A 24081-nucleotide genomic window follows, 5' to 3' on the forward strand; every position below is an offset into this window, starting at 1 on the left:
TGATCTGATTTACAAGTTTTTGCCAGGCCCACCAAAAAAAAAGAAGAATGTTTAGCTTTAAAGAAAACAAGAATTGGATCCTCTTAAGACTGTAACTCCATCAGTTCAGTTTAGTTCCTCCTACGTCACATTAGAGGAGATCTGCTTAAGATTTCCATGTGCTCGGACTTGAGGCTTGTAGAAAAGAGGTGACTGGAGTAAAGGATTTGCATAGGACTCGGCCATTAGAAGCGGTGGTGGGCTAGAAGACATGCACTCACTAAGAGTGATACCATTTATCAGCGGTCCTTGCCTGCACTGGTAGCCATTTGTAAATAGGATTTGTAAAAATAAATTTGTAAATTATAGGTAATTCAATAAGAAATACCAAGTGTCTTAAACTTGGTATTTCTGATATGAATTGCAGCCTGTGAACCTGCGTCTGATATCTGAAACAAGAGTGAGGAGGGAATTTGAGAAACACTGAGCAATGGAGAGTTGGTTCCACAATCAAAGAAAAAAGGTACTCCTGAGCCTATCATCAAAGGGAGCTGTGCCCGTATAAGCAGCTCTGAACCCTTTAGAATGGGATTCAGCACTCTTCCCTGTAGGGGAGGGATAGCAATACAGGGCCTTCCTTGAATTTAATTTGTGTAGCATGCAAGATGTGCATACTGTGTAGTCACCCATGCATGAGCAGTTCTGCCAAAATTTTTGCAAATATTATAGTGTACTCCCAGATATGTAGTAAACCTATTACTAGAAGCTGGAGCGTAGAGGAGAAGGGAGGGATCCTTTGTGACTGAAAGTTGCTATACCAGGAATGAGAAAGTTATGCTGATTGTGAAATGATGCAAATTGTTTGGTTATGAGAAGAGATTTGCATAATCATTCTTGAAGTGTCATCTATTCCATCTATAATAAATTGCAATTAAGAAATAGTCTCATTTTGAATTATATATATTTTTAATATAAAATTCATTGGCTTCATGTCATAAGTACCTCTCCAGGCTTATTTGCATATCCCATTATAATTCGTAGTTTTCTACTAAGATAGCCCCAAACTAATCAGCACTTTACAAGTTAATCAGCTCATACTGTCACAAATGGCATAATGCAAATAATTATCCTTTAATTCAACTTCTAAACAGGGAGGAGAAAAGATCAGATTGAACAAAAACAGGCTTAGCCTGAACTCATGAATTGATAATCATGATTAATGGAGGATCTCTGGGAGAAGATGTGGTTAGTTCTCTTGCCTGTAACCCTTTCATCTGGCATAGGGGAGAAATGAGCACACTTTTACTCTACAAACAAGAAATGTCTAAACTATCTTTCACCTGAATGTAAATCTTAAAAGCTGTATATGTTGAAATCTGAAATTCCTAAAAGCTCTACTGGACAGTGAAAAGACTTCTAGAAAGTGAGTGGGATAAATAAAGAGCCAGGAATAACAAGAGAAAAGTCAGAGGAACAGTAAATAAATATTCACCCATGAAGTGAAGAGAGATATTCAAAGCTGATGAGGCAGTGAGGAACAAAAGAGCTTTGCAGCACTCCAGAGAACCAATGGTTTGTTATCTCCACACTGAAGGTAGGTTAAGAGGCCCTTGTTTAAACTTGGGCACTCTTATGCATTTGAGGGCTGAACAGCCAGTCCGGTGAAGAGGTTTGGGTTTTCATCTGCAGAGATTTTGCTTTTGAATCATTCCAAACAACCTGAGTATTGACTTGAGAGATACAGTGAAAAACCTGTGGTCTCAGGAAATGACAGTTCAGGTCTGGCAAGCCCTGTGTGTGCAGAGTGCCCACTTATTGCAAGGGAATTCTACATCCAGAAACTCAGGAGGACAGGATCCCTGAAAACTATGGAGATCAGATTTTCAAAATGGGGAGCTCAGAGTAGATGTCTAATTTTTATTTGCAAGCCTAAACATGTCATCTTAAAAGAGGAGAAAAAAAAAAAACAGTCAACAGCTAGTTACTACTATTGGGAAATGCAGTTCTAAGTTACTATTCCCACTCCCAGTTTCACTTATATTTATCTTCCATTGTTTAGATGTGTCTTCTCTTTATGCACCATGCTCTTAGATGTCCTCCTCATCAAGTCTGTGCTCAGTTCCTTTATTCAAAAAAAGTTTTCTGTCTTAGATTCTCCCACCATTAAATATGTACATCCTGTTTTATATGTATCTCATATACATTCAGATGAAAGGACAGGCAGTGTTTCTCTAGGAATGCCTAATTATAACAGTGAGCTAGGATTCACCAGTTCTATTCTTAAGTGTGTTACTGCCTTAGAATAAACAGACACAATACTTCCTCATTCTAGGTAATATCTAATGCTTATGCAGAGATCTGCAAGGAAAGGTGCGATGTAAGTACAAAATAGTTTTGCTACAGAAGCTAGTTTTTAATACGGTTTTATTTTAGAAAAATGTTTCTGTAATTTGGCAGACAATTCAAAAAGACTGAAGGAGAAAATCTCTATATACTTGCCAGTCAAGGCAGGTGAGAGAGAAACCATGGAAAGTAAAGGGAAATTGTAAATGCCCCACCACTGTGTCATAAATGGACAATATAGTGGCTACTGTATATCAGGAGTCACAGACCAAACAAGTCATGTTTCCCTGGAAAGTACATCAGTATCAAGGCAGAAGCTCCATTTTGTTTAGCACAGGCATGAACTGCTTTTAACTTGCATCCATTAGGCTACTTAGAAGTCAGGCACTAATTCAATTAGAACCTCTGTTGCATTAAAATTTGTGCTTGACAAATCCATGGCTTAAGAATTCACTTGTATATTTGCCTTTTCCATTCCTCAAAAATAATGGATGGCTTAGAAAGGGTAAATCAGGATAAGATCCAGGCGCGCACAGTCTGCTCAGCCTGTAGTTTGACTGCCTTGGAAACAGAATTGAGATACAGCCATTTTAAACCATTAGAAAGAAGTATGATTTTGTGTAATATATAGTGTCCTGTGGCAGTAAGTTCCATCAATTTAAGTCTCAGAGAATAACAGGACTTAAAAATAATTAAAATGTAGATAGCTGAAAGAAGTGTTACATAAGCTTTTCAAGATTAGGTTATATATTCCTGAAAGCAGCAACTGGAGGATATCTGAAGAAATCTGTCTTATCAGGTCTCCAGTGAAAGTAACTGCTTGGCTAAACAGACTAGAAAGGGAAGAACTTGATTTGTTCTTCAGGGGTTGGCAGTGTACAACGTGGATGTGAAATGTGCTCTGCAGCGCGCTGCAGAGTTGAACAGCAGCCTCCATTTTCTGCATCCAGCCGGCAGCTGGAGGCCAGCACGGGATGCCAGATGTACGTGACCTACATTAGCAGCCTGAAGGCATTTGCTGAAATGAAATCTAAGATATTGAATCTTTTCTTTTGGATTTCTTTGAAAGCATTATATACAGGATAATAGTGAAACAGATGGATTACTTCTCAGCCACCTAACATTTAAAGAGCTTATTAGTTTGGAATGCCTTTTTTCCCTCTTCTTTTTCTTGAAAACTTATACTATAGCTTGCTTTGTCCTCCTTTTTGTTGCCAAAAAGTTATCTGTTAAAACTATAAAATGCTGTATTTCTTTCCTCTCAGCAGTAAATAAAATACACCTGATGGCTCAGGGCCATGTCATTTTAAAAATGATATTCCTTCAACTGGGTCATTGTGAAGAATTGTACCGCTTGCATTTCAGGAACATGCGCTCTGTTGCTGAGATATTTTGTTAGTTTTTCTGCATTTGTGGATTCCTTTAATTTCCTTCTACTTGAGTGATATGTTCATTGATTTTATTATGGAGAATGTGTAGAACTAGATACATCATTGGAGAATAGATTTGTTTTGTTCATTTATATCTGTTATTTTTATAATAGATGAAGTGCTTATAAAACTGCCTAGTTTTGGATGTTGAAGGCTACTTGAAGTGGCTGAACCAAAATCCAGGCAGGTTCTATTCTGCCTGTAGTAGTGCTTGCAAATATTGGTGGTTGGAGTAAATGCAAACACGACAGTTTTGATTGGTTATTGGTGGGTAAGCTCTGTTGAAGCAAAATACTAAAAACAGTGTTTGGTTTTCTGAGTTACCAAGCTCTTTGGCACTGTTCTTACATATGACTCACTGAAAGTTAGGCAAAGCATGTTTTAATTCTTTTTTGTGGGCAACTGTCTGGGGTTACCATCTTCTGAGACCGTGGGGCAAAATCATGTTATTCTATTGCTGTTTATGAACAAAGATTCCTACCATAAACACACACCATTCTGTGCTCAAGAAGTGCTTGGGACTCTCAATATCCCAGATCACACTGCCCCTTTTTAGCTTATCTTAGCTTATCTTAGTTTACAGCTTCTGAATTCCCGTTTCCTCTCATATCAGTCTTGAGGCATAGGCATTGAATATTCAGTTTGCCTCAGGACATAAGCATGTCTCATTGTTGCGTGACTATTTGGCCTTGCTCACTTGCAATGTTATTATTTCTGTACTGTTTTCCACTAGCCCACTGAGGCCTGTATTTTTATTGTTACCAGTAAAATCTTTTTCTCGGCTTGGCTTCCTTTGTTGGCAAATGTGGTAAATCTTCACAGGTTCTTCAAAACTATTAATTTAAGGGCCCATAGAAAAAGTTTATAGTCCTCTTAGTTTTATTCAGTCTCCAAATGATTTTTAGTCTCTTTTTTTTTATTGCCTATCTTTCCAATATCTCCAGACAAAGTCTCCTCTGAGACATATATCTACCCCTGTCTTGACACAGAATGAACTTAACAGGGATAGAGAACATGCTGACTCTATGCCATTTGTATATATTACATACATACACATATAAGTATATTCTATACATTGTTATGAGACTCTCTGTCAATGCTTTGTCCCCATTTCAGTTCATGATCAGATAAGGTGTGTTTGTTTTTTAATCAAATCTAGCTTGGGACTTTGTTTTATTGCATGTTTTCATATCCTTTATATTTTTCTGGGGGCATCTGTGAGCAACTTATTTTTGCCTTAACTGATGCCTTAACCCCATGCCTAGAATCCATTTAATTCTTTCAGTTTCTAAAAATCTTTATCAAAATTGACAGCCCACATTCAGGTCATCTTTGCACAGCAGTTCTTCCAGGTTACTGCTCTGAGCAGTGAGATGAGGTGCTAATTTCACTCTCTAGTTCCCCATACCAAGGAGTCTTTGTAACCATTATTTGCCTGTGCGAACAGGCCCCACCTTACACTGCCCTACCCATACATATTACTCTGCTGAATTCCCCTTGCCCAGCTTTAGATTTTTCTCAACTGTGGCTCTCAAATTAGGTGTCTGATTCTTAGTTCTCAGGTCGGCCACAAACTCCTCTATAGCTTTTCTGCCTTTCTGTTCATATCCTTAGCTTACCACCATTTATTATGTTGCATTTTTACATGATGTGGAATTAGAGTAATAAAATTTACGCCCTTTACCTGCATTATCTGAAAGATATTACAAGTATTCAGTGGATTTGCAAAAAGGCTATCTTTTGATCTGTTTTCCTTGCCATTCGTGGCTCAGGACTTCTGAGCTTTTCTCCAGATTTCTCTCTGAAGAGAAAACATTTAAGTTTGTTCCAAATCTCATCACCTTTCTGAGAAAATGAAACATTCTAGTAACTTCAAAATGTCTAAAATTCAAAACTGCTATTCATATTATGCATAGTTTCTGTATAGTGATGTAAATGCGGAAGGCACATTGTAGAATAGACTTCAATAAAGTTCCTACTCCAAATCTAATTTGAAAAAATACTGCAGGACAAGACATCAGAGACTGATGACTGGTAAGTTAGTATAAATATATTAAACCATAGCGTATTCTTTTTCAATTGATTTTATTTTGTGATGCTCTTTGTACATGTACTTTTTGGAGTATTCATAAATAAAGCTGGTAACAGGTTTTTGAGAGAATCCTATGAACAACCTGAATGACGAAGCCTGTGGAAGCTAAGATAATTACAAAAGCTAAGAAAACACAGCTTTTGAGATAAAGTGAGGGAAAGGAGCCTTTTAGTCTAGAAAAGAAAAAGCTGAGTGGAGAAAAAAGTAAAAATACAAAAAAAAGTTCTGAGGAAAACTGATTGATTGCCCTTGCCCGCTGGATAAGGGGCAATTAGTGTCATTTACAACAAGGAAAAAGTGAAGTTTGGTATTAGAACAGATTTTCTAACTGTACAGGCTTTGAAATGCTGCCGTGTCCAAGGAGGCTGGGGAACCCCCCTCACCTATGTTGGACAAACACCTGCTGGGATAGATTAGATGGGTTCTGGGAGTCCAGTCTGCCTCTGTCTCTCTATTATCATTCTCCTCTCAAACTAACATGACTTCTAATGCTACAGTATAGGCTAGATTATTCCAGTTAGTTTTTGCTCTCCCTGGAAGTTGATTTTTGATATTGCTGTTGTAAGAATAGTCGCTGAAAGCTGATTTTTTGATATTACTGTTCTTAGAATAGTAGCAAGAATTTAAAACTTTTTTCCTAATTTTTCTGTTTTAAATTTTTTGTTTGCTTAGCTTAGGGATGCTCATTATTTTGTTTTAGTTCAGTTATGTTTTTCCTGAAATGAATGTTGTAGTTCAGTCTCACAATTTTATTTTGACTTTTGCAATATATTGTGTTTTTCTTAGATTTCCAGGTCCTTGGCAGCATATGATCAGGTGAAAGTGTTGGCTTTGATTTTCCTAAAGTAATATTTTAATCCATCATGGTGGTGCTGTGAATCACAGTGGAGACTCAAAAAACAAAATCAAAGGAAAAAAAACAAAATTGTTTTAAAGATATTCAATTGTTTGAAGACAATCTCATGGTTTCAGTTAGGCATACCTCATGATTTTTGAGATAGATAGTGCAGAGTCCGTGGATCTACAATACACTGTACTGAATTATTTTGATATATTTTCCCAATGTTTCAGATACGAGAGCTAAGTGACAGTTACATGATTTTTTTGTTGCAGTTCTTACACAGCAAACAAGAAATGTCTTTAGTTTGTGCAAATGGCTAATCTGGCAGCTTTTGTTACAGCAAAATAAAAGATAATAAGGACAAGGATTTTGTAAATGGGAAGAACTTTATACTGATGTGTGTTGCTTTTGTTGAAAACTGGGTAATAGTGAGCTTGCTGGAAGCATCTCTATGTTTGATTTACATCGTTTGTTTTTTAAAGTTGTATTGTTTGTTTCCAGCATATTGCCTCTTTAAGGAGCTTTTTCCACAGATAAATAACAGAACTGGATTAGAACCATCTCTGCCACACTGAGGCTGTATTTTAGGGTTGAAAGAGAAATGGTAAAATAAAATATTGTATATATGTATTGCAAACTGTTATGAAATATGAGGAAAAAGAAACCTACTACAAACCTCCTACATTAGGTCCTTTCCTGGAACTAGGATACGTAACAATCAATTAATTCTGTATGTTATTTTAGGTTAACATAGAAAAGTGACTTTTCGCTCGTCATGAATCTCATACTCAGGACAATATTTTTCTGATTCATTTTACTGATGTTTTTAAAAACGTATGTTTCTTTGCTTGCTCTAAACCTCAGACTTCTTTGGGTTCATTAAACCTGCATTCTAGGAAACAAAGCAGGGGACAGTTATTCAACCTCTTGTCAATTTAGGATGTTCAGGATTTGAGATAAAATTATGCCTTATTAAAGTCGTCTTCAAAGGGGTTAGATTCTGTCTAAGGAGCTGGGTTATTTCCTTTTATAGGATTGGACAGAGTGAGTTTTCCTTGTGTGTTTTATTTACCTTAGGTTGAAATATTACAGTACCTGCATAAAAACCCTGTTAAAGTTCATCTGAACTTTGCACAAGCAGAATGAATAAAATCTCCAGAGTCTGGTGCAGCATTTCTCCAGAATACACCCTTGAGTGAAGAAGGCTTTTGCAAATCCTGAGAACATAACATGGTTTGGGCTTGTCTTCTTTCAGACTCCTGTGACTCACTGTCCCAAAAGGCTCTCTCAAGCTTTAATGCTTCAGTCCTGCAAGGTGCTTAGGAGTCTGGCCTTGACCCAGGCAACTATTTGTACTTTGGGAGTTCTCACCTGTATAAAGTGACACACAGTGCTGTTTAGCACATCCCATGTTCAAACCCTGAAACCATGCCCTAAAGAAAGGTGCCCAAGCTGCAGATTTCTGGAAACTGGGAAGGTGTAGTGGAGAAGTAGCACCGCGTGCTTGCTCTCTTGTCACATTCCATCTTAAGTATCAGTTACTGACCATGACTCTCAGGGGTGAGACATGGAGGTGGATGGACTTTCAGTCTGACCCTGTACAACTGTTTTTGAGAAGTTCAGGTGCTCTTTTCTGGCTGAAATAGTCATTGCCTCAGCTGACTGGAGATGAGTCTCTTCATCTTTAAATTCTAGAAGTTAGTATGTAGCATGCTTTGCTTTGCTTTGCCAAACAAATAGCTTCCAAAAACCAGGAGGCTGACGAGCATGCCTTTAGTCCTGGTGTGGCAAGCTGCTAGGCTACCAAGGCACAGGGGGTGAATCGTGATGGCACTAATGCTGGTGGTCCCATGCATTTACCTATATAATTTCCATAGGACTAAGTAGTTTAGACAGGTTTCAAAATGTTATTGCCCTTCTTATTTCTAAATTCATCTATTCCAAATAACAAGTGAAAAAAAATACTTTAATAAAAAGCAAACTGTATATAAGATGTGAAATAATATTACTCCTATTAGCATGAGATCTCCCACTGCTCTGAAACAACTTGCTAGTGTATTTAATAGCAGTGCCATACATCTTATGTGATGTGAAAAGGTCTCAATGATGTCTTAAATAAAAATATTCCTGGCTTACACACAGTTAATATCCATAGGTTATATGTTCTTCCAGAGCTCCTTTCTGTAGTGATCATACTAGTTACTGTTAAATCCAAACAATTGAGAACTAGCAATAAATAAAACTATAATGAAAGATCTTTTTAAGAACCCTCATAGATACTTCTTAGTTTGTTCAGCTATCAGATGAGCAGGCTGGCTGGCAATAAATCACACTTTTTAAGTTAAAGTTCAGTATCTTTTACTTGCAATGATGTTTAATCAGGTAAGACTAAAAGATATCAGAGAACATTAAATTTAATTGATACTTCAAAGGATTAATAATGGGTGATATTTGGAGGTCCTTACTGGATTTTTAATTTGGTACTTTACTATAATGGAAGTTTGCTTGAATAAATATTAAGTAAGAACAAATTCTGAACCTCAAAATGTAACCCAGGAATAATTAGCAGTTATGTTGTGCTTAAAACTTTCAGGACTCTTCTGTGGGTGAAATCTTAAGCACAAAAGAGTTTTTCAAGTGAGCACAGTTTGGTCAATTAACTTGTTAAACGTTTGCATATAATGCAGTCAGAAGTCCACTGTGGTTTTGGAGAGCCAGTGCTCAGATCTAGCAATTTACAGTATGTTGAGAATCCTATAAAGGTTGTATCGAAGTATGGGGCTTGTCAGGTCCCTGCTCCTGATGCAGTAATAAATCACATGGTATTTTTTCAATTGGAGAATATATTAATATGCCTCCTGCTCCAGCAGGAGAGAATAAAATCATAATGGTTCATGATAAATTGCACAAATTTCTTGTACCCTTACCATTTGTAAGATATTTTCCTCCTCAACTTGAAACCACAGTGACACAGAGGAGAGGTTCTTTACAATGCACGATCTCTGCAGAGGAGAATGGAGGAATATTAAAGGATTAATTAAAAGCACAAGTCACCAAAGTTGATTAGAATGTAAACTAGGTGCAATTTCTTGCAGGATCCATTAAAGGCAGTCAAGATTGTGGTAAAGTGACAAAAAGGTTGATGATCTGCAACATCTAAGATATATTTAGATGAAAACAAATGCATTAAATCCAAGAATCCCACAGAGTGGAGATGAAGGATCGAAGTGACAAAGGGAATAGGGGGCAGAGAGCAATGGGAAATTTCTCACATTACTCGGTATGAGAAAAGAACTGAGTCCTTCTACTTATACTAGGTGAAGAGACATGTAGAGTCCTACACACCTGTTGTTCAAATTGTGAGCAGCAGGCCTAAATATTTCTCCTTCAAAAACCAGTTTGACACTATCGGATTTGGTTTTAATATCACTTTTGATATTATTCCTATTTACTGTTATTAGTAATTACCATGTTTTTCTCTTAGCCCAAAGCTTTCGACACACTGACAGCAGCTTCGCAGATTCGTTTCCTGGCGCGTCCCTGCAGCCAGCTGTGTCATCGCAATTGCTCAGCCTTTGCACTCACTGTGATTATCAGTTTGATAGATTGCAGTCGGGGTTTTGATCTCGGAGCAGTTTTGCAATAGCAATGCTGAGCATGACAAATGGTATCTGCTTAAACCCACAGTCTGGCAAATTGTCAGCATTGCGTCTTTCTCAAGCAGCGTGCAGCTTTCTATCTTCAGTAAGGCGATTGCAGCCAATTGTTGGTATCTCTGCAACAAATATGAGGACTGCATTTTACTGTAACTTGAATTCCCACCCTAGCTTTTGATTTTAGTCTGAATCTGGTGTTTTCTCCCTTCACAGAGCTGCTTTTGAAGAAACATATATAGCACTGTATTTTTCTTCATCATCTTTTCTTGTTTTGAGTCTTGTTCTTGAAATGGCAGCTGATTCCTTTACATAATTTAGTTAAAATTAACAACTGCTTGCTATCTGTTTCATAACGGTTCAATATTTCTGGGACTTAAAGCTTGATACTGCACATCGTCAAGGTTGCAGTCCATAATTTACAGCCATTCCTTGCAGAAATACAAATACGCAGCAGGCTTTGGTGGTGTCCTTTTCATCATTCATTGATGGGCAGTACACACAAAGCATGCAGCACCCCTGCTGGGCTTTTATTTCTCATGGGCAGGGTAAAACTTTGGTAATTTTGGCACAGATTTAAGTGCTATCAAATCTTTGAAGAGTCTTGGAGATCTCATGTTCCCTAAGGGTGAAACTTAAATAATGAAGCAAGATTTGTACAGTAGAAAATAACAGTAAAGTCCTCTTGAAGTTCTCTGTAGACATTACCCATCATTTTGAGAGTTCCCTTAGACATTCCTCCTCCTCTCTCTCTCTCTCTCTCTCTCTTTCTCTCTCTTTCTTTTCTTTTTTAAAGAATGCAATGATCATCTGGATTTGACTGGCAAAGCTGCAGTCTAGGCCAGACTTCCTTGGATGTCCCAGGTAAGGAATTAATGCAAATTTACTCTCTGGTTATAAAATTATTTGCATTTCCGCTTGATGTTTGTAGCTTAATTTCATCATGTGTATGAGACAGAAGAGGGGAGAGCGCTTTGAAACCAAGCTTGGCAGCTACAGCATTGTATTCCTTTATTTACAATGGTATATTCCTTTCTGTGGCTCTTGAAGATCTTGTTGACAAGCTGAATTCACAAAGGTGGTATTTTTTTTTTTTTTTTTTTTTTCTGGAGTTAATTCAGATTCTTCAGTTGTGGAGCTGTACTGTTGGGACCATGAGTTGGAAAAATCAAGGTAAAATTATTGAACTGTGCCTACAAAACAATGTCAGTTGTTACTGTTAACGCTTACTACTACTGCAGTTATTAGTGCTGGGTGCAGCATGATACCTGTAGGAATGGTGGATGTCTGCACATAAATCTTCCTGTTTTTTTCAATATTGAGTATCCAGTTTAAAGTTCAAGTGGAGTCATTTTTGCAACCATAAACAATGATATATACTGAAAAGTAGCATATTTTAACGTAAGAGAGCTATATCACTTCAAAGATTATAGTTAAAGCTGGGAATAAAATTACGTAAGTTTTGCAGCCTGTAGCTTCCCTCTACCTCCTTCTTGCTCTCTCTCTCTCTCTTCCTGACTCTGTTGGGGAATTAACTCTTACTTGGCTATAGATAAAACATGGCTTATTTAGCACTTATGACAAAATAAGTAGAACTGCTAAATTCTCCTTATTATGTCAAGTGTGGCCAACTCATCGGGCTAAACTCAGATGACATGACAAGTTTTACAAGAGGGATCAGGTCATTCAGGTAACCAAGACCTGCAGGAGCAAACTCTGCTTATCCACTGCTGAGTGGATAAGATTATCCAGATCTTTCATGGTGCTCTCTCACGCATACGTACACACACACGCATGTGCACGCAAACAGGTGTCACAGTACCACCAAGCATAGTGATACCATTAAAATTTGAGGTGCAGCGAGCAGTTTGTAAGGGAGATTATGGTTGGAGACAAGAGTCCCTCTCCTTCCACTCCCATAACTTCCTTCTCCCCACATGCTTTGATTTTTACTGTGGCACAGAGATTTACTCTAGAGACTCCACCTGATGGGTGAGGTAGCACTGGGAGAGTCCTCAGGCAGAGGTGTGAGATCTCTGTGCCTCTGTGGAAGCCTTCCTTCACTGTGTGCTTTTCTGCACTCACAGACCCCTCCTGGCCCCAAGTGAGATGTCTCGGTTTTGTTCCGGCAGACAAAAGAGAGAGCAGAGAGACAAAGAGCACTACCAGGACAGAGAGAAAAAGGGCTTGTTTCCAGCCTTCCCACTCTCCATAGTGGATAAAGCAGGCAGTGCAGTTTGGCCATGTGCTGGGAGGGGAAGCAGTGGAGGCGTGGAGAGAGAGGAGATGGAGGCAGATGCACAGTGAGGCCAGGCCACCCAGAGCCAGCCCAGTCTGGCTATCATTATAATTCTGTTGAGATAACTGTGCAGGTTAGCCAGCTTCCTACAAATGATATTTTTTTAAGCATATACTGAGTTTATTTTTTCTCTAAATTCTGAGCTTACCCTAGAGGGATTCTCCCATCCCACGAAGTGAACCAAGTAGGTCTTCACTCAGCTGTCACTTGAGAGTATCAAGTTCCCAGGTCTGCATTGTACCTTCCATTAGACTTAGAGCCGCATGGTGCCCCTCGTGGGGGGCTATGACAGCATGTAAAGCTGGTGGTCAGAGCAGGCATCATGTTTGTGGGACCTCCACACCCCATTAGTGCTGCTGATTGCTTCAGCCAATGCTAGTTCAGTTCCTCAGACCACATCAGGAACAACTGAGATTGTGCTATACCAAGTCCTCCTCACTGCATGATCAATAGTTTGGCACTTCCTAGAGCTGAGAACCTGCTGTCCAGGACAGTAAAACCGGCTCTCTTCTTGTTCCTCTGCTTTGTCTGCTTCCTCTGTCTTCCCTTCTTTCCCTTCCTGTTGTTTTCTGGACTGTTTGTGCCAGAATCACATTTCACTGAGTTTCACTTCTGACTCCTTCTCTACCTCCTCATAATTATTTCTGCCCAAGAATAGTCAGATAACTTATAGCAGTAGTTTTACTCGTATACTCAAATTCTGAACATGAAACTCAACCAGCAGTTCTGCTGACCGAGTAACAAGGTAGAACAAAATGGTCGTTTTCCTCGCTGTCATGGTAATGCCACTGAGGTGCTGTTAAGTAACAACATGTATCTGTGAGTTAACTCCTCGCATATCCTTCAGGGAGAGGAGCTCTGGAGTGCAATGGTGGTATCTTTCTCCTAAAACGTTGAAGCCAGCCTAAGGATTTTAATTGATGAGGAATTATGTTCTTAAACAATAACGTCACAAATGGGACGTGTTCATTATGTTCTAGAAGATTTGGGGGGCACAACTATAGAATTGTTGTCTAAATTCTGTTACATGCAGTAGGACACTAGTATGAAGGATGATATAAAAATTATATTATTCTTTGTATAATATATATGTATCATATATAGTAAATATATATGTGTGAGTGTGTGTGTATATATATATGTATATATATAACTGTAAATAGATAGATGGAGGGATGCCCCTTTTTCAGTTTTGTCTTCAGCTCCTTTAATGTCTGCTCTGTCTTCTCTTAGTATATTAGCTGTCTTTTCCGGTCTTTGAAAGTAGCCAGCTGCATTTGTGCATTAAATCTAGTAACTGCACATAGACAAATGTTGTTCTTGTTTTAGCCAGAGTGCTGTTTTAAGCTGGTTTATCTTTAGGGAACTTTGAACAGCTTCAGTCAGGGGTGGTGGTAGGGCCTTGCTGGCTACACTCGGTTCTTGGTTCCCACATAGCCTTTCTGTGCAACTATGGGTGTGGCACTTCCCGAGCTGGGGCTCCCTCCCTGTAAAATAGGGATGCTGCTTTCTTAGTGTACAGAAGTTTTGGGAATCTTTTTGCTTCTGGGGAATTTGGATTCTACTACGTTGAGCTTTCAGAGGCAGAAACCAAATCTATGCTCAACATCATTCCAGATTAAACCTTAAGTGAGCTTGGTCCTTTCTGAATCACATCATTGGCCCATTTTTTGTAAGAATCATTGTACTCCTAAAGCAAATTCTTTATCAACAATACCTCTTTATCTCTTCTCTTTTCAATATTTTTTAGTTTCTCCTGGCATTATTTGTATTATCTAATTTTTACCACTTTAATTCTCTGCCTGTCATGTAACAATATTGAAACTGTAATCCTTGCATTTGTTGTTTTTCTAACTTGATTACAAGTTTCTGCTTGTTGGCCAACCCTTTTTTGAAATACTGTGTCAGACATATCACTCTATCAACTATAACCTCATGTGCCAAACTGCTGACTCCGATAATCAGATTATTCAAATGTACCACTATTTACATTACTTCTCTGATAAATTTCATGTTGAATTCTAGATTTTAAAATGGAATTCCAAAGCACTGAACATCTTCACTCTTCTCTTTTTCCTTCTGGTCAGGATTTTTTTGTGCTGGTAACTTTTTTTTTCCTTCTGAAGGAGACTAGATTAGAGTCTTTATGCAAAACAAGCTATCGAGTACAGAATCTTTCCCTGGTACATACATTCATCTCCTGCTAATGTCAGTGTCAGTTAAACTCCCATACATCTCCAAGATGGTAATGGGACACTTCACTATCAGATTCAGTGTTTAAGGAAAATTGTGATGATTTGGGTGATTAGTAAATGATATGGTACTTTCTACTTCAAGACTTTAGTTTGAATTTAATCTGGCTTACTAGTAGCAGAAAGTAAATTTTCATCTATAAACTGCTTTCCCAGGCCCTGTGTAAAAAACTTCAAATTCTCATAAACAACATGTTTGATAGCAGAAAGGATGACAGGGCAAAGGCTGAAGTACCATTTTGTATACCTCCTAGAACAGAATGCGTATGCAGAAATTGGTATTGCCACAAACATTGTGGTGCATGGTGTGGGGAAAGCAACTGTGAATAGTTCCTGCTATAGATCACCTTATATCACAAAGTTTGGAACCAGATCTGTATTTTTTTGATTTCATGGGTTTTTTTCATTTGTGTCTGACCTTAGCTCCCACGAGAGATTAACCAAGCACCAGCACTGAATCCACTTTAGACAAGTAAAATGGGATAACATTTAATAAGTAAGTAAATGAATTAATTAAAAAGTCATGATGCACAAATTAAAGATTCTCACAAAACTGCAGCATTTATGTATCAAATTCTCAAAGCTGGGGTAGTTAGCTCACTGGACTATGACACAGTACTGAGTTTGCGTATTTTGAAGCTGTAATGGTTTGAAAGAGAAGGGCTTTTCATTGAATTTTGTTCAGTCAATGTGTTTGCTGGACCATCAACACTCAAGAGTTGACTGCACATCTTGTAAAGCCAAAGTGGGAGAAGTGACATCTGTGTCAAAACAGCCAAGTCTCACAGCACCTTGCTTATTCGTGCCTGGAAAGATTGGGCTGTTATAAAACAGAGACTGCTATGTCCAAAAGCTCTCATCTAGCTTATGAACACTCAGGTCTTCTGCTCCCAGTATTGAGTCCAGACAGATCAGTGATGAGCTAGGGCTACCAGCTCCTGGGCATGCCCTATTCTTTCGTTGCTGGAGTTTTGGGGATAGAACTGAGCCCTGCCAGAACACGCAGCATTATGCTTCTGGAGTACAGCCCATGGAAGAATGCCTCTGGGTGACTGGGGATGGTATTCCCTACAGTCAAATGCTGCAGGAAAGTAACACAAGTTCAAAGTGTGACTATTAATGCCTTCCTGCATATGAGGGTTATTCAGTCTAACTTCAGGCACCTAACTGATGCTTACAGGGTCAAAGGCTTCTGTAAAGTCAGTGAGGCCCCCAAATCTTCCCTGACAACCTAGGGAACCTAGGCTGCTCACATATACATCTGAATTGGATGCCTGAAGTTAGAGGATGAGATTATTCTCTTTAGCCCAGGGCCTAGTCTAAACATGGGTCAAAAACCTAGCACTGCTACCAACTGAAGGATGTATTCCTTCAGCTGTTCTTTAGTGCTGACCACATATTAGCACCCTAACTGGATGGTGGAAGTCACCAAAAAACAAGCATTCAAATTAACACAGAACCAATATCCTGGGACTGCAAGTCATTGTCAGAAACTCATCCATCCAGCCACAGCTTTTTGGATGTTGGCTAGTGTTACTGATAGCTGTCTTTGTATTTTTCCACTCCTGTTTGGATGCACTGCATGAGCAGGAGGACTATGGTGTCAAACAATCTCATGTATAGCTGTGGAGCATTTTTTTTTCCCATGTCCTTCCAGCTATTGATGAATTAAGAGCTTGTGCCAAAAAAAAAGAAAAAAAAAAAAAAAAAAAGAACACCCAAGAAGGGAGGACCAAAGATATCAAGCCTAGCCTGTTTACACACTATACTACAGCCCATAATCTACTGCTGTACAGACTGCCCATCTCTGGTGTCCTAGGAACCGCAGTGAAGAACAGGATAAGGTTGCTTACCCTGTACATTGCTCAAGCAAGAATAGGTGCCAAAGTCAGAGTCAGAATCCCAGGACCTGATATATCATGGTGTATTGTTAGTTGTGTTTGTTTTGGGGGGAGGGGTAATTTTTCTTCTAGGTTTTTGTCCCTCTATTTAATTATCCTTTTCAAGTCTGATTTCCCGACTTAATCTGAATGTGCATAAATCTCTAACATAGATTTATCATCTCTATAGAAAGTGCTTTCAGAGGGCTTGTGCAGCTTCCCAGAAAAGGGACACTGGTGGAAAGTGAGGCTTTCAAATTCAACAATGAGCCTACTATTATGCTGATTTTTGCCAAGCCTTCCCTCACTTCTTTCCCATTTGCTATAAGAGTGAGTTCAAGGCTTTTGTTTGTTTGTTTTTGAACTTCAGTTGTTCTTAAGTGTTTACCTCCCTGTTCAAGTCCACTCATTCTGAAACATGAGGCACCACAAGATCCTGCTGCATTACTTCTGGAATTAGAAAATGCTGGTGTTAGGCTCTTTTTTTCAACTGCATGTTTACAGGAAGATTTTAACTGGACTGTTTCTCAATCTTTTTAAATGTTTTTCTTCCTTAGAATTTGTATTTTGACTGTCACAGTCATTTGGAGACATTGTATTTTCAACCAAATGTGAGATATGGGAGCAGCACTTGAAATTATCTGTGATATAAATAAATTAATTGCAAAACAGGTTTTCTATTGATATAATATATAGTCTGCATGCTCATAACCATTTAATCAAATTCAGGCCTTGTGTGAGCTAACATAATGGCATTAACTTATGTATGGTTTGTGAATTATCCTTTCTGAATTTGACCCATAGATTTGATAGCCAAAAAAGCTGACTTCCTTAATCTTTTGCTTGTAATCTCACATGCAAATGTGTAGGCTTTTCTATTTATGAAGATGACCTGAATGTTGAATACAAGTTTGTGCTGATAGCATGTGGAAAAACAGCCTCTCTAGGTTTTCAGTCCTTTGTGACTGACTGTCAGAACTTCATGAATCTCCTTTTTCTTCTTTGCAAGTTGTTATTCCATATAGTGCTCTTTATAACTCCACAAAAGTCTCTCAAAAGGACCATCTCTCTGTTCTTTCCTTGGCAGCTTTCTCCTAAGCTGAGCATGTAAACATGTCTCTCCTGAAGACATTTCCCTGTTAATAACTTCTGGAGCCTCTCTTTAAACTTCTTTCCATTAATATTGCAGACACATATTTTAACTGCAGTTAACAAAAAGCCAGGATAAAATGTTATTATCAGCCTTCCTCCTAACTTCTAACTAATCTATGCCCTGTTTTTAAGCCTTATAAGTTCTTACATAGGTGTAGGCATATGCTTTTCCATTATCATAGCATCCTGCCACTTCATTGAAGGGTTTAGCTCACCACTCCAGACATGTTTTCACTGACGCTGATTTTTACTACTTTACATGATAAACAGGAGTTTGAATTAACATCTTCAGAGATGATTCATTGGCAAGTCAGCACAGTAACCAGAACAAATATCATTTTGCTTTGTGTTAGATACAGGCCAATCTTTATTGATTGAAGTGAACTAATTTGGAGCCTATTTTGTGTGTAGGTTTTGTCTGTGCCATTTCAGATGCCCTCTGTTATTAGCCACCACCCAAAGAGCAGTTCTTTAAATGATTGGCTGTCTACAGCTACACAGTGTTAATGGTAGTGTCAAATCCCAGATTTGTTTTTTTTAGTGATTGCAGGGCTGTTACTTTAGATGCTTTATGAGAAACAATTGTTTTCAACAGCTCCAACTTCCATTCCTTCCTTGAAAAAGAGAATGTGTTTATTTTTCCCCTATGTAGGCTATTTTAGGAAAAACGTGTAGAGGGAGCAGCTTTTGGCCAGATTTCTAGCAGCTGCATTCAGTGATTACTATGCGGAAAAATATTATCTGAGTAACATTTTTTTTCCAGGGGAAGATTATGCAATTTACATGGTTTTACAGTTGAATGCATACCCCATGTGTGTGTAGGTGTTTGTGTGTGTGTGGCAAGCTGTGGAACAAATCATGAGAAGCCCCAAGCCCACACAGTACCCATGGTTGATAGTGGGAGAATCAGATGAGGCTTAGTGGCTACTGCATTAGGCAGGACTCTGAAGTCCTGTGTCTTGTTTCTGCAGCTAAGTTCCCTGCGCCATTTCTTTCTGTGCTGCTGTCTCTTATCTGTAAGCCAGCAAAAATGATAGTGACTTGCTTTGTGTAGTACTGTGAGACTGATTGTTGAGGAGCACTCCAGGAGGACATAATGTAATTGATGTAACAAACTACAGTCTCTACAAGTCTTGCAGGAGCACTACTTTTCTGAAGCAGCAAGGAGAGAGAACAAATAGACACCTTTCTTTGCACTCAGTTGTCTCCTGTTCCATCCTCAGCCCTTACAAAAGCAGTAATACTCTTCATTGCACAAGATATGAATCCGTATCAGACTGATGTGTTCTTCCCCTTCAGAACCAATGAATTTACAAAGGTTGTATTGTGACATACCTCTGGATTACTGCAGGTTGATACCTAACTTGTCACTCTTCAAGGTCCTTTTCATGACAGGTCACCAGCTGCTGGAGACCAGATCCCTAGTGGACACAAGTTGACAGTGCTGCACTGGGCAGTGGAAATATTATGCTTTGCACAGATTTGCAGTTTTTCTCTACATTTACTGTATCCCTTTTAAAGATGCATTTTGTCTCCAGGTTTCTTTTTCTGTTTCCAGTGCCTCATTTGTAGGGAGAAGTGGATTCATGTCAAAGTACTTTGTTTTTTCTGGTTCTTTAATCCTTATGGTGTACAGCCTTGTATTGCACTTGATGAAGAGTGAGGTTGCCACTTCTTGGGGCTCCAAGGAAGTGCAGTGCCTGGAAGCTCCCTGGACAGCATGCTTTGTTGCACCGACCCTTCTCCAGTGCTCCACTGGGACTCTGCTGGCCAGTGAGGCAAAGTCACGCTGTGCTCATGCTACTCCCCAGAGAAGCTACTGCTGGCTGAGGCACAGCTTGTTTAAGGGCTGCTACCACAACTGGGGCTCAGTGTAGCCTCTAAAACTGGAAGCGGTATCCATCTCCTCTGCATTTCAGCCCTGGGGTAAGGACAATCCTCTCCTAAAAAAATTGATTTGCTATTCTTATTTAATTTTGTTTTAGTTTTTTAGGACATCTTTTATGACAAGAGTTGGATGATCATTTTGACTATCCATTTGAAAAGTTCATAATGTCACAGATACTCTCTTACTATGCAACTGTTACTATTGGATTAGTTGGTGTGGTTATATAATGTGTTAGTGGCAGACTACAGCAACCTTTCCTGTCACCACTCCCTCCCTCCTTATTCCCGTGTCTGTACACTTTGCTATACCTGCAGTCTCACTGTTTGTGAGCTTCAGTGTCAACTGGACCTCAGTTAAACAATCTCTAAAAAAAAGGTGGATTTTTAGCCCAGATCATTTCAGTAGTCTGGTCTGCAAGGAAGTGTCACATCTAAGTAGAGTAACAGATTACAGTGCCAAGATAGGAACAGGGAGGTTGCAAGGGAACAGGAAATCATTAAGGTACCTTCTCTGCCAAAGTCATGCTATTGTGTATTTACATCTGGAGTATCTCATACTCTTTGTCATATACAATGAGATTTGAAAATTCCATTCCTATTTTGCAAATGGGAAACTGAGACACAGAATATTAAATGACTTGTCTATCAGGACGCATCAGGAATATGATGGTGAACTGAAATGAGGCGGACTGAACTGGTGAATGGAGGATTTAATGCAAAATCCAAAGTCAGTGCTCTGGTCAGGAGGCCATCTCACTTTATTCTAATAGAGTCCAGGTTCCAGCTGAGTTGTTTAATTGTTGCTGATTATTACTTTACCTTTATCTGTGACTAAACTCTACAGATGATTCAAACACCACAAAACATGTAGTGACCATAAGTTTCATACTGCTATTTGGCATAAACAGAAGATAAGAACTAAACTCTGCACAGATAACATCCTCTTTTTGAAAATGTAGGTTCAGCATACAGCCAAATGTGCTGCAAGTCTATACAAATTTTCACATTTGCTGCAGCAATTAAAAAGCTGATCAAGTAGTGCTAAAACTCATAAAAACTCCTTCAACAATATACAGTCTGTGACACCTACTCTGGAGATCAGCCTGTAGATGTTGGCTTTTTCTTTTATTCTCTGAAAAAAAAATGTTGGCAGATTTGCATCACTCTCTGTATGAAGGGTCACTGTTTCCTGAAGATCTGTTTGAGGCAATCATCCACAATCTTCACTGCAGAATATTCATGATTCCTTCCATATTCCCATACTGTCCTCTACTTTCATTTGCTGTGGATGGCAATTTCCTTGTGCCAGCCTTTGTATGCACCTGCAGGCTTCCCAGTGCTTTTGTTCCCTCTGCTCTTCTTAAAACTGAGCCTAGTTTTTAATGTTTGCCTCACTTGTGTTTAGTACCAACACAACTCACTCTCAGAAGTGTACAAATATAGCATTTCTCACCAACATTCCTGGATTGCCAAAAAAAAAAAAAAAATTCAATGTGCTCAGCCTACAAACCCCGTATTTTTAAACTCATATGCTTCCAGGTAAGCCGTGAAACATTTTTCTTACGGAAAATACATCAGAAGTAGACCACTTAATTTTATGTACATTTTCTAAATAAATTTACAGTTCATCTTAAATAATTAAGTCTCGCCTTTTTAAAAAGTTGAAAGAAAGGATATAGAATAAAGTTGCATCTTGGATTTTACATCCCACTACACTGTCTTAGAAAAACCTGAACTGTTTCTGGCTGTTTTTATTTTTAGGTTGTTCATATACCGTCATTGAAATTAATGAGAAAATAAAAGGAGTGACCTTTGGCTGAGCACATATAGTTTATGCATGAGCTAAACAGCAGGATCCTTTTTCATTCTTTTTTCCCACATTCTCTTTCTTCTTGCTCTCCCACATCCAAATATAATTTGTAAAGCCTTTGGAGCCTTTCATCCTATGTGCTCCACTACATTCCATTAGATGAGCCTCAGGTTCATGATTCTCATCTATTCTCTTTTGCTGGAAGGTCAGTGGTGTCCTTGTTTTGTGAATATAGTGCACTGTTCGCTTGAACTTCAGAATTATTTCCAAAATTCCCAGACAAAATTGGTACAGCTTGGGATGCAGATAAATGCCAGCAATATAAAAAGAGCACTCTTAGAACACAAATACAAGCTTGGACATTCAAAGATATTGTAGTTAAAATAAACCAACATTTGCTGAAGATCAGAATAGTTTTAAAGGCATGATTCTAAAAGAAATGTTAATTCTGAACAAGAGGCCTTACCATAACATTGAAAATTTAATTCATGCCCAGCTTTCTGAAGTAGGTGGACTAATCCATTCAAAACATACTCATTCCACAAAGTGACTGCAACTAAGTAGAGCAGAAACTGCCAGAGAAGGTTTACTGGGACGCCACTAGAGAGTAATAGAGAAGAGAGTGCTATCACAGGGAGGTGGGGTCTGCCAGGCCGCCTGCCTGCCGAGAGGGAGCATGCTGCCAGCTCTGTCTGTCTGAGGAGGGAGGCCACGTACATATTTATTATAAATCTCACCTTGCATTATTTTCCATGTTGCAGCTTTGGAATCCTTCGTAGAAAATAATGACTGAGCGCTGCCTCCGAGCTGAATATGAAGCAGTTTTCCTGCTGAGGGATAGAAAGTAAAGCAGAGGTGTGTTATGATTGAGAGAATCTTCTCTGTATTGTTAGGAAGAGAGATGTATGTAAAGATTTGGAGAGGAAGGACTGGTGTTCCTTCAAGATGGTGTTTCTTATGTTCTGCGTGATCTAGCATCAAAATCATGCAACCTAAAATGGAAATTAATCCACAAGCTTCACCATGTATGTCTTTAGTGCTATGATTTTCCACATTGCTCACATTGCTCTTAAAAATGGGAACTGGTATGTGTTTGGGTTAAGGGAACTGCTGCTGCTGTTGTAAGACACCAATACTGATAGTAAATCCAGATTACAGTTGTTTATGGAAACTTTGTTCTGATTTTCTTTACTTCTGAGCGTGCAGTCGTATCTGCACATTCTGATGTTTAAATTTAAATGGACATTTATTGCTCCTTTACAGGACAAAGGTCTTAACAACAGCTCAGGCTATTAATTTTCTTTGTAGGTTTTAGATAGTATTTTAAAACAGTGATTACTGGAAAACTTGCAGTAAATTTTTATATTCTAGGAGTCTGGTGAGCGCATTCTGATAGGAAGATTCATACGTTAAGTGATTTATGTTGCTTGTTTCATTTCGCTCAGTGAAAAGTTCTTGAATAGATTTTTACACTATGACCACAGTGTTGTCACTGCACATTCCAGGAGTTTACTTGTAGATGGCAAGAAGGGCATACATAAATTATGAAACCTTTGTAAAATTAAACCACCTAACCCCACGGGGTTGCTTTCTCTCTAACGTAATTCCTTCTCCGCGCTGAGGGCACCAAAGACAGCCACGGCGTGTGCTTTGCTGGTGACTGCTGCACCAGGGTGGGCCTTCGGGAGCCCGCCGCCTCCGCTCTGACCTCGCGGCCGTTAACGGCCTCCCTCCTCCTCCGCCTGCGCCTGCCACAGCCGCGAGGCAGCGGCGGGCCCTGCGCGGCCGTTGCCGGGAGAGGGCGGGGCGCGGCGGAGCGCGCGCGCGGCCGTTGCCGGGGAGCGGCCGTGCGCGGCGGTTGCTCGCGGCCGTTGGTGGGCGGGCCGCGGGGCGTGTCCCCGCGCGCGGGCGGCCGTGGCAGCGCCGCCGCCGCGCCCCTCGGCTCCGCAGCCGCTCCGCCGCAGCGGCAGCGCCTCGCCGCGACCCGGCGGCTCCGAGGTAAGGCGCCGGCCGCCGCCCTTGGGCGGCACCTGCGCGGGCTGTGGCGCGGGGCAGCGAGCCCCTTGCTCGGGCCGGGGGTGGTTACCCCGGGGTGCGCCCGGCCCTGCTTCAGCCGTTCGCGTCCCGGCGCCGAGACCCGAGTTCGGGCAGAGGCGGGCGGGCCCCTGGCGGCGGCCCGGGCTCCGGCCTCCCAGCCCCCTCAGGGGCTGCCTCTGCGAGCGGCTCCCCCGGCCCCGAAGTGCCGCTGGAGCTGAAATTGGGCAGCGCTGGGCAAGGCTATTCAGTAACAGCCCTGATCATAAATAATTAACTGCATGCCTAGGGAGTTCAGAGCTGGGTCTTTCCGAGCGCAGCCTTTTATCCCTGGTATCTTCGCAGCCGAACGCGCTGAGCCAGCGTTGTGTTTGGTCATGAAATGTTGCCTTACGCTTGTGCGCGGACTGTGAAACGCTGCTGTTTGCG

The 24081-nt window shown here is 39.9% G+C and overlaps 1 protein-coding gene across 6 annotated transcripts in view; it reads left to right on the forward strand.

Moving 5' to 3' along the window:
• SPATS2L (spermatogenesis associated serine rich 2 like) overlaps positions 1-24081 on the forward strand; it is a 139502-nt gene that overhangs the window by 25632 nt on the left and 89789 nt on the right. For 3 of the 6 annotated variants that reach the window (XR_009958859.1, XR_009958860.1, XM_062579404.1), the window contains exons 2-3: positions 11135-11202; positions 11451-11511. The exons of 1 other annotated variant lie outside the window; for it this stretch is intronic. Coding sequence is in view for 1 of the 5 variants with exons in the window: in XM_062579404.1 (XP_062435388.1) it covers positions 11194-11202; positions 11451-11511 (70 nt within the window). In the remaining 4 variants the exon portion in view is untranslated. Of the gene's footprint in view, positions 1-11134; positions 11203-11450; positions 11512-23536; positions 23617-24081 lie in introns of those variants that run through there. 2 more of the 6 variants (XM_062579408.1, XM_062579405.1) reach the window with 2 other exon arrangements.

This window comes from Rhea pennata, chromosome 6 (genome assembly GCF_028389875.1).
Source record: "Rhea pennata isolate bPtePen1 chromosome 6, bPtePen1.pri, whole genome shotgun sequence".
In the NCBI taxonomy this organism is placed as follows: domain Eukaryota; kingdom Metazoa; phylum Chordata; class Aves; order Rheiformes; family Rheidae; genus Rhea; species Rhea pennata.